Source organism: Nothobranchius furzeri, chromosome 17 (genome assembly GCF_043380555.1).
Source record: "Nothobranchius furzeri strain GRZ-AD chromosome 17, NfurGRZ-RIMD1, whole genome shotgun sequence".
Classification (NCBI taxonomy): domain Eukaryota; kingdom Metazoa; phylum Chordata; class Actinopteri; order Cyprinodontiformes; family Nothobranchiidae; genus Nothobranchius; species Nothobranchius furzeri.
Genome location: NC_091757.1, coordinates 36295553 through 36306633, shown reverse-complemented (window position 1 = coordinate 36306633; position 11081 = coordinate 36295553). Strand labels below are relative to the sequence as shown.

At 44.0% G+C, this 11081-nt stretch overlaps 1 protein-coding gene across 11 annotated transcripts in view; it reads left to right on the top strand.

Annotated features, from left to right (window-relative positions):
* The window catches only part of gapvd1 (GTPase activating protein and VPS9 domains 1), a 37142-nt gene that overhangs the window by 21151 nt on the left and 4910 nt on the right, over positions 1 to 11081 (top strand). For 8 of the 11 annotated variants that reach the window (XM_015972171.3, XM_015972169.3, XM_054731368.2 and 5 more), the window contains 13 exons: positions 339 to 473; positions 1114 to 1233; positions 1432 to 1509; positions 2139 to 2485; positions 3350 to 3437; positions 4103 to 4135; positions 4692 to 4763; positions 4850 to 4963; positions 5757 to 5871; positions 5959 to 6071; positions 6759 to 6918; positions 9743 to 9930; positions 10217 to 10430. In XM_015972171.3, the coding sequence (XP_015827657.3) occupies positions 339 to 473; positions 1114 to 1233; positions 1432 to 1509; positions 2139 to 2485; positions 3350 to 3437; positions 4103 to 4135; positions 4692 to 4763; positions 4850 to 4963; positions 5757 to 5871; positions 5959 to 6071; positions 6759 to 6918; positions 9743 to 9930; positions 10217 to 10430 (1777 nt within the window). The remainder of the gene's footprint in view (positions 1 to 338; positions 474 to 1113; positions 1234 to 1431; positions 1510 to 2138; positions 2486 to 3349; positions 3438 to 4102; positions 4136 to 4691; positions 4764 to 4849; positions 4964 to 5756; positions 5872 to 5958; positions 6072 to 6758; positions 6919 to 9742; positions 9931 to 10216; positions 10431 to 11081) is intronic. The other 3 variants (XM_054731369.2, XM_015972166.3, XM_015972165.3) reach the window with 2 other exon arrangements.

The window sequence follows — 11081 nt, the reverse complement described above, 5'->3', positions numbered from 1 at the left end:
CTAGGCAGCAGAAAACTACACTCTGAAGAGCACTTCACCGACACATTATTACTAACAAGCATGCAAATGAGCACTGCTGTTAGGATGGAGCCTCTGGGTTTGACCCAACAGCTCCATCGGGCATCCAAAGAATTGGACACGGTAGCGTTATTGTTTAAATTGGCAGTTACACGATGTGATAATGTTGGATTTGTTGAATATCTTTCATGAATATACTTGCTTAGTAATGATCATAAGAGTTTCATCTGGAGGAACCATCTGTAGCTAATTGCGATTATTTGAAGCCTTTATGGGGCTGATGAAAAAATTTCATCCTCTTGTTTTGGGTTCTTCTGTAGAAGCTCCAGATCTGAAGCAGGAGGAACGTCTGCAGGAGCTGGAAAGCTGCTCGGGAGTTGGTAGTACCTCAGATGACACGGAGGTCCGCGAGGTCAGCTCTAGACCCAGCACACCTGGCCTCAGCGTCGTCTCGGGTAACAACGGCCTTCTTTTATTTCTCTCTGAAAACTGCGTTGGCTCCTTTGAGGTTGTCTCTTGGAAACTTTTTGTGTTTGACCCCGTTTACCCTTTTGGAAAGTCATTATTTAAACTATTTTCATTTGCACCTCGTTTTCTTTTTTTCTGTAGCTCTGCGGTTCGTGTTGCTGGGAGGGGTGTTAACCTGCTTACTGGCACCAGTGTAAATGTTTTTTTTCTGAATGACACAGAGGTTAATGCTGGTAGTCCTGTCCATGGGCTCAGGTGGACAAGCAGTGTTGATTTGTGTGAAGTGGTACCGTAGATTAAGAAGCCAGCGGTGACATTCCTGGCTCAGCTCATAGGAAACAGTCCCACAGGATCCGCTCGATGGATAGTCTGCTTCCGATGATCCTTCTTATCCCTGTCTTTCCCTCAACCCATGGGAGCTTACGTTACCAGTTTTAAGTTCCCACTGGGTTCCCACCTGAGAGAGACCATACAGCACAGTCTAAAGAGAATAATATCCTCTTTTGTTTCAAAACCATTGCACATTCAGTTTTTTGACTGCTGCCAAGCTGAGTTAACTCTTGAGGTGATATTGAGTTGCTCTTTTCCTCTTAATGTCTACATATCACTACATTTTTTGTTCCAAAGGTATCAGTGCCACATCAGAAGACATCCCTAACAAGATTGAGGACTTGCGGTCAGAGTGCAGCTCAGATTTTGGTGGGAAGGACTCTGTGACCAGTCCAGATGGGGAGGAGTCAACCCACGGTAGGAGAGTGTCACTTTCCGTCATGCTGCTGTCTGTCTGGGCATATCCACATTGATCAGAGCGATCTGCTGCTGTCACCTTGACAGCAGGTGGAAAACTAAATGGCTGCTTTGCAGCTTTTTCCTTTTCTAAATGTTATAACCAATAGTTTCCTTGCCAGCACTGTTATTAGGATGTTGATTGTTGTTCTTCTGCAGGATCCCACCATCTGACATCTCCACCTTCTCAGGCTGAATCCTTACTAGCCATGTTTGATCCCCTCTCCTCAGGTGAAGGTAATTTGCAGTGTCACTATGCTTCACAGCCAATGAGAGCTAGGAATGACTGTCATTAAATCCCTGCCCTAGAGTCAGAGTCACAGAGCAGCTTGAGTCTTACAAAACGAACCAAAAGAGCTCCAGAACCCGTTATTCTGACTCAAGGATGTAAACTATCAGTATTTCAAATAAATGATCTCTTTAGGGAACTTCTTTAGAGAGAGGGATCTGTGCTTTTGCTTTGTAGTGCAGGTGCATATTTGAATGGTTTGATATTGCCTGTATGTGAATGGCAAGGTGAAGGGATGACAGGTTGAGAGACCTCACCCCGGGCTCTTTGGCTCTGTCCCCTCATCCCACTGAGCTCATGGCACGAGTCTGCCATTGGAAGCTGTTCAGGAGAGAGTCTACCCTTGGAACAGGTGGCCTACCTACACCTAGGGCCCACCTCCCACCAACATCTCTCTTTAGCTCTCTTCCCACACTTAAGGAGGGGTTTTTATTTAATTCTTTTGTTGACTGTTACTTTCTAGCTACTGTGAAGACTTCTAAAATGGAACAACTATACTTCTTTAACATTTGCTTTATGTGAGAATTTAAAAACAGTTGACCCCAAATGACCTGGTGAACATTTCCTCTGACCTTAGGCTCCTCCACTGGGACAATAGTCAGGCCCAAGGTGCACTATCCCAGGCCCAATCACCCTCCTCCTGACCCTCCCATTCCTGAAGCCAGTGCCCTGGGGCCAGAGACACGCCACTCTCTGTTCACGCCTCACTGCTTGGCCCAGTGCGAGCTGGAGCACATGAAGCAGCGCCACTCCTTCCCCGACAGGCTGGTGCGCAGCCGCAGCTCCGACATCGTGTGCCCTGGCCGCCGGCCCACAAGTGATCCCGGCCTCAACAGGCGGGTGGCAGTCGAAGAGCGTGACCCTGCCGGGGCCTTTCCCTCAGGACCCTCCTCATCACCCAGCAAGGACTCCCTGAAAGGAGAGGTAGGGGCCTGTAAGCTGTCTCTCTGCTCTTAGATCTTTTCTTAGGAAACCTTTGAAAGAAACACGTTAAATGTGGTGTTTTTTTCTTCACAAACAGACACAATTTTGTTGATTTGGCTCAGATTAATAAAGCAACAGACCACAGACAGAAGTGGGTAACACACCAGCTGCTCTGCCTCAAATATTTTATTCATGCATCTTCTCCGTAAACCCAGGGCTGAACTGTAGATCTGTTTAGTTTCTTAGACATTTTAGCGGCTCATGCTAAGAGATGTTGCTAATTTTACACATTAGCTAGATATATTGGCTTTTCCAAAGGTGCATTCAGTTCAAAAGGGAAAATAAACTTCTAGCTGTGGGAAATAAAAGTAGTCCAATCTGAATAATAATATGAAACAACAAAACAAAATGGATAATTCACTATTTTTTTCTTCAATGTAGGTGAAATATTTAACAATTATTAAAGCAAAACACTTGAAAAAGCAAAAACAAAAAAAAGCAAAAGGATTAAAGTGAATGTTTAATCTGTAGAAATATTTAAGGTTTGTCTCTGAATGAAATGTTTTGAGTCAAATGTTTATTCAACCATTTTTCTTTGACTTGAATTTAGAAATGATGTGTATAAATGTGTTTATACATGTACCTTTGTTATTTATTTCTTAATTGTTTGTGCTGCTGTAACAAGTGAACTTCCCCACTGTGGGACCAATAAAGTCTATTCTATTCTATTCTATTCTATTCTATTCTATTCTATTCAGACATGTAAACTGACCCAGAGGAGGGTTTTTAAAACAGCATTCCCTCTTTATTAAACAAACTGCTCACTTAAATAAATGACTTACTGTTGTTTCTCCCCTGTCAAAGATGGAGGACAGGAAAGACAGTGATGACGAGAAGTCCGATCGCAACCGACCGTGGTGGAAGAAACCTTTCTCTTCAGCTATTCCCAAAGGTATGAACGCAGACTGTTGGCCACTGAAAGTGTCTTGTTTTCCTGAAATGAAAGAAGTTTGTTCAGGTGAAATGTAATTCTTCTGGTAGCACTTGTTTGGTTTAAAGTTGGAGAGACTTGAAATGTTGCACTAAAAGAGCGAAACTAAGCCTGTTTCTGATGTGAGAAGAATGATGATATACGAGCTCTTTGATGGAATTCCATTTGGAAAATAATTTCTTGTTATAGGAAGTTGCTGCAGATGTGTGTCAAGTTGTTTTCACAAGCTGCAGAGTTATTTAGGCTTTCTAAAGCTGATCTGTCACAGAGAAGCTTCAGCTGTGTAGATTGTGTGGCTGCAGTCCTCCCAGCAGCGCTGTCAGTTAGCAGCTAATGGCCGTTAGATGGAGCTTTCTGTCACCAGCACTGATGGATGAAAGATTTCTTGTTGCTGCTCTGTAATCATTTTTTATTCATGCGTCTGGGAAAGAATGGGTGTGCCCAGATGTGTTATTTAGTAAAAAATCAAATGTTTGTGAAACAAAAAGCTGCGTTCTGGTGAAACGAACGCCTCTCGCAGTAGCTCTGGTCATATTTGTCTCACTGCTCTGCGTGGTCATGCAGTCGGATGCAGAGTGGCAGCCTGTGCTTTGAAAGGCCAACCCTGTCTGTTGTGTCCCTCACAGTGCTGTATTGGACGGCTGAGAGTGATGTCACAGGTAATGCCCCCACGCCGTCGTCGCTGAGCTAGCTTTACCGCTGAAGCCGGCGGCGGCGTGCCACGCTGCTTTGTAGATATCGCCTCAGAGCTTTAGATCTGTGATGTGACATGGTGTAGTCACAGAGTCACGCTCTTCATCTGTGCATTCTTTAAACGCCTCTTTTCTGTTTCGGCTTTGCTCCAGTGCCATTTCATCGTATGCATAGTACAGATTCAGCGTGGAGCGGACTCATCTTATGTTTTCCATGTGCTGCTGAAGTGTAGACTGTTTATTCAGTGTTAACTGAATAAACATCAGATATTTTATTTTATTTTTATTTAAATGGGATAAAACACCATGTACCTTTGTGAAGTTTTGCTACAAACCAAAGGTTTATTTTCCATTTTAATTATCTTTTGCCTATTTGATTTAAACTTTGCTTATTTTCCATTTTATAGTGATAAGTCATTAAAAATAAAGTAGTAATAAAGTGGCCGGCAACAGGAACCACATTATGAACCTGTGATGATATCATTGCTGCCCTCATCAGTCATCACCTGTCACCCCTCTGCAGCTCCGATCACAGCGTTTAGGAAAAAGGACAAACACGATAAAGATAAAACGCCTCAGGAGCAAGTTCCACAAGGTGAGCAGACTCTCGCTTGTGTAAAACATATGCACCAGGAGGGATTTTCATTTTAACACACCGTTTGTTGTTGGGCGGTTTGTCAGATGAGCCCAGTCAGAGCCACCAGGCCCAGGCAGCGGAGGACATCCTGGACAAGTACAGGAACATCAAAAGTACCAGCCCGAGCAACGACCCCCCACCCAAAGAGAGACCAGAAGGTCAGGAAGCTAAACCATCACACATGAACGTGTCACACTTTTACAGTATTGTATTATGGGGCGACGGTGGCACAGGAGTTAAAGAGCAAGTCACCCCTTACAAGAAGCGTACTTCACTCCCACTTCATGTTTGAAAAATGCAACAAATGCTGTTGCCTAGCAGACCGAGAGGGTGGAGCCACTAACAAATACACACACTCACGACACTGTGACATCATAATGTACCAGTTTACATCATAGCATACCTCTTAGCCAATAGCGATGGCAGATTTAAATTCAAATGCAGAAGAGTTTTTACCTGACAACAGCACAACACTGACAGTTTCAGGCAGAAAATTTAAATTTTAACTAAAATGCACTAAAGTGCAAAACTATTGACTACACGTGTCTGCAGCACGATTAGACACGCATTTATATAGTTTATCAGAAAAAAATAGTTGATTTGGGGGTGACTTGCTCTTTAAGGACTCGCCCCGTAATTGGAAGGTTGCCGGTTCGGGCACAACTAAGTCTGTCGCTGTCGCTGTGTCCTTGGGCAAGACACTTAACCCACACTGCCTGCTGGTCGGAGGAACCGGTGGTGCCAGTGCTCGGCAGCCTCGCCTCTGTCAGTGCGCCCCAGGGCAGCTGTGGCTACACTGTAGCTCATCACCACCAGTGTGTGAATGTGTGTGTGAATGGGTGAATGACTGATTGTGTTGTAAAGCGCCTTGGGGGGTTCCAGGACTCTAGAAGGTGCTATATCAAATACAGGCCATTTAGTAAACAAAGTATTATTTGTTTTTTTCTCCAGATGTTGATGAAAGCATCCCTCCTAGAGAAGACCCCTCACACAACATTTCCATAGATGACCTTCCTGACTCCGCCAGCCAGACAGCACAGCAACATTATTCCAAGTTCTCTTTCAGGTAACATATTAAGGAAAAGCTCCTATTTTTACTTGCAAAGGTTTCCACACCGTTGCTGTTGTTAAAAATATTTGTTGTTTTTTCCAGTGATGCAAAGAAGAAGCTGAGGTTGGCTCTATGTTCTGCAGACTCTGTGGCCCTCCCCATCATGGCATCGGCGACCACATGCAACGGGCTGCCTGATCACATGGATCCTGAGGGTAAGAGCCCATCTGTGTCTGAGCCAGAGGATTTAATATGAAAGGTTACTTCTTCATATATACCCAGCTGTGGATTTCTCAGCTTCTCTCTTATTTTACATAGAAATAAAGAATCTTTGAGTCATTGATTCAGTGAAAAGTGGGACTCCTGGCCTCTGTTGGACTCTTAATGCCTTTATAATGACTAATAAGCTGTGATAGCAGTCATTGTGATGAACCATTATACATAAAAGGCAGGACATTGTAGTTTTTATAGAAGTTTTAGAAGTTCTCCAGAGTGTAGGTATCATTGGCCCTCCATGGGGACCAGTGTGCAATACCCCCTGATGTTGGCAAACATCCATTCTGCTGAAAGTGTCCTGAAGCAAAACAGCAATTCTGCACAACCTCCAGCTTCTGACTTACCTCTGAAAGTTTTGAGCAAGGTTAAAAGAAAATGTCTCTGGTGTGTATTAGGCCATAATGCTCATGTGGTCACATGGATTCACATTAGCTGAATAATTTGTCAAGTAAAACGTGCAAAATAAAAGCTTTTTATTTAGATTTTCTGCTCAGCACTGCTTGCATATCCTAGAAGAGGATAAAATGGTTAAGTGGTCCACTCTTCCAAAGTGCCTTTGAGCTGCAGCAGCAGGTGATCTGTGTTAGCAGGCAGTTGTTCAATTCTATTGTCCTCTTTCTCTCTAGACAATGAGATCGTCTGTTTCCTGAAGGTCCAGCTAGCTGAAGCCATCAACCTCCAGGATAAGAACCAGATCGCTCAGATCCAGGAGACCACGCGCTGCGTCAGCCGCTTCGATGCACGCACCTGCAGGAAGCTGCTGGCTGCCATTGCAGATGATTATAGGTATATCTACTATTATATTCCAGAAACGTTTCCTGGGATTTGAGTTGCTTTATGGCATATAGTGATAATTATTAGTTTTATCATTTGAATCTTTGACCATGTTTTCAGACTATAAAGGAATCAGAATATGAAAAAAAAAGTAGAATATAGACAATTTTTAATGTGCAGATTTACAGCATGTAGTTTAAATTTTTGATTTCAATACAGTGTGTGTTTTATTTATTTATACACACACACACACACACACACACACACACACACACACACACACACACACACACACACACACACACACACATTTATGCCTACGGTGTGTACTAACTTCACTAAAATCAAGGCATTGCAATAAATCATTTACAAACTTTGAAAATATTTGTTTAGCACTGACATAACAACGCAGAATATAAAATAAAACTAAAAAATCTAATCTTTCACTTGACCCCACTTGTGTACATTAAATTATAATGAATTATAAATAATAAAAATAATAAGGTGAGGGATCAGACATGGAGCAGCCCGAAGACCTCTTATGATGAATTATATAAATGGAAACAGTGTTCCCTCGCCCGGACGTGGGTCACCGGGTCCCGCCTCTGGAGCCAGATCCAGGAGGTGGGCACGTTGGCGAGCGCCTGGTGGCTCGGCTTTGACCCATGGAGCCCGGCCGGCCACAGCCCGAAGAGGAAACGTGGGTCTCCCTTCTCATGGGCTCACCACTCATAGAAGGGGCCAAAGGGATCAGGTGCAGTGCGTGACGGGTGGTAGTCAAGGGCAGGGACCTTGGCGGTCTGATCCTCGGCTACAGAAGTTGGCTCTTGGCACATGGAATGTCGCCTCTCTGGTGGGGAAGGAGACTGAGTTGGTGTATGAGGTTGAGAGGTTCCAACTAGATATAGTTGGACTCCCCTCAATGCATGGCTCTGGCTCTGGAACCAGTTTCCTTGAGAGGGGTTGGACTTTCTACCACTCTGGAGTTGCTCCCACTGAGAGGCGCCGAGCAGAGGTGGGCATACTAGTTGGCCCCCATCTTGGTGCCTGTACGTTGGGGTTTACCCCAGTGAATGAGAGGGTAGCCTCCCTCCGCCTACGTGTGGGGGGACGGGTTCTGACTGTGGTCTGTGCTTATGCACCAAACTACAGTTCAGACTACCCACCCTTTTTGGAGACCTTGGAGGGGGTGCTGGAGAGCGCTCTTTCCAGTGACTCCCTCGTTCTACTGGGGGCCTTTAACCCTCACGTGGGCACCGACAGTGAGACCTGGAGAGGTGTGGTTGGGAGGAACGGCCCCCCTGATCTGAATTTGAGTGGTGTTTTGTTATTGGACTTCTGTGCCAGTCATGGATTGTCCATAATGAACACCATGTTCAGACATAAAGGTGTCCATATGTGCTCTTGGCACCAGGATACCTTAGGGTCAGATGAAACAACAAAAAAGTGTAGACCACAGAAGCTCCTAGCCATGCATGGAGAGTTCCATCCCAGGTCCAGCAACCTGAGACTGTACACTAGCTGTGAGGAAGGAGGCCGAGGACCAGTGAGTGTGAGAGCCACTGCCCAGGATGAAACAACAAAGATCCATAAGTACATCAAGGTTAAGGTTCCAATAGATGATGTGCTCAGTGAATGTCTCAGACAATGGTGAACAGAGGAGGAGGTGCTGGAAATACCATCATGGGAGGACACACCCCTCCATGGGATGTACCACTAACAGATAACTAAAGTGGTTGATATCAAGAAATCCTACCAATGGCTAGAAAGAGCTGGTCTGAAGGACAGCACAGAAGCACTCATCATGGCTGCACAGGAACAGGCCCTGAACACCAGTGCAACAGAGGCCAAGATCTACCACACCAGACAAGACCCAAGGTGTAGGCTATGCAAAGAGGCCCCTGAGACAATCCACCACATAACTGCAGGGTGTAAGATGCTGGCAGGGAAAGCATACATGGAACGCCACAACCAAGTGGCTGGCATCGTGTACAGAAACATCTGTGCAGGACTGGAAGCCTCAAGGTCAAAGTGGGTAACACCCCCTAAGGTGATAGAGAACTGGTTACCAGTTACCAGGGCCTCAAAGAAGAACTTAAGAAAGCCTGGAGAGTGAAGACATTGGTGGTGCCCATGGTCATCAGGGCAGTAACCCCAAACTAGAGGAGTGGCTACAGCAGATCCAAGGAAGAACATCAGACATCTCAGTCTAGAAAAGTGCAGTTCTAGGAACAGCTAAGATACTGCAGAACCCTCAGGCTCCCAGGTCTCTGGTAGAGGACCTGAGCTTGGAAGAATGAGACCACCTGTGGAGGGTGAGATGTGAATTTAAAATGAAAAAGTTATATACGTGTATAATGGATTTGTTAAGATATCAACAAAATAAATAAGAAAGAAACTGCCGTGTTTAAGTATTGAACCTCAGTAATGTCTTCTAAGCAACAACAGGTTTGTTACCCACCAGCAATACAAACACAAGCTGGAGCTGGAAATCCAGCCTGTCTATTGGCTTCATTTCAGACCTGTTGTTAGTTCCCTCCTCCATCAAAGGCTCTTTCAGACAGGAAGCTGCTTGCGGAACACTCGGATGCTTCCTCTTTCATCACTCTGAATGCCTCGTACCCTACAAGAGCCGTTTGATGAACCCCTGGGACTCTTGACGTGTTTTTACTGGGGTGCAGTAGCATTTTTAGCATCTTAGCCTGAGAATTCTTTAAAACCAGGAATGTTTAAAATGAAGAAGCATCTTGTAGGTACAAGCTCTTCTGCTTCACCACCTCTGTTGTGTTTTTCTGGCAGTTGAAGACATGAACCAAGGAGTTGTTTTTGTTTTCAGAAAGCGGGCTCCATACATAGCTTACCTCACCAGGTGTCGCCAGGGCCTGCAGACCTCTCAGGCCCACCTGGAGAGGCTCCTACAGAGGGTGCTGAGAGACAAGGTGGTGGCCAATCGCTACTTCACCACTGTTTGTGTTCGGCTCCTTCTTGAACATATGGAGTCAAAGATGCTCGACTTTATTAAAGGTATTTTATTTCCCTCCCATGTGTCTAAATTTCCTATGAGCATAAATACTCACCAACCTTCAGATCAGAGATTCTTCACCTTTTCTGTCTCTTTTACCTGCTAGTTTTGCTATTTTATACATTTAAACAATACGCCCAAGACCCACATTTAAAGAGTTCAGCATAAAAGTTCAAATATTAATATAAAAAATATTTTATTATTTAATATCCAAGTGATAAACAATAGCAAATCAAAACATCTTGACACAGAATTAAGTTTAAATCTTGTTTCTGTGCTCGCCTCAAGCGTTCCAGGGGTGCACGGCAGCTGATGACAAGACTGCAGCAGTGGAGGATTTTCTTCGCTACTTGTACGGCGCCATGGCCCGTGATGCCATTTGGCAGTATGCGAGTGAGGACCAGCTGCAGGATGCCCAGATGGCCATCGAGCGCAGCGTTATGAACCGCATCTTCAAGCTGGCCTTCTACCCCAATCAGGATGGAGATATTCTCAGAGACCAGTGAGTAGCTGTCTTACCAAACAAAAAAATTGTCGGATTTGTCATCATAAGAACCGTTGTTTTCTTATCGATTGTATTGAGAATAAAAAAATGTATTCCCTAAAATCAAATTGAACAAGAAAGCCCAACAGTGTCTGTTACTAAGATTGTTTCCATTCAGTCTGTCAGTCATTTTTAGAGGCTGACCGATATACAGTTTTTTTTTCTATATCGGCTATGGGCTGAAATTATTTTTAAAAGCCCAAAAATATAAAAAATATTGAAAAATAGGCATCTGTGTGGCCAACTGCCACCACTACTAGACTGAAGAAAGGACCCGAAGGACCCCAACACACCGTTTTTTAAAATGTTTTGAGTTTGTTTTATATTTGAAGTTCAAAAAATAGTATTGACTTATTTAATTGATATTGTCTTTCACAATCAATGTGCTGCTAAAACGTGTGTATATATATATATATATATATATATATATATATATATATATATATATATATATACACACCGTAAATCCTCTAATACAGGCCCGGGCCTGTATTTTACTCAAGTTCATCAAGCTCCAGGCCTTTATTGGAAGGAGGGCCAGTATTAGAGGCAGGCCTCAATTTCTGTTTGAGCAAAATGAACTAATGGTTCGCTGGAGTTTTTGACAAT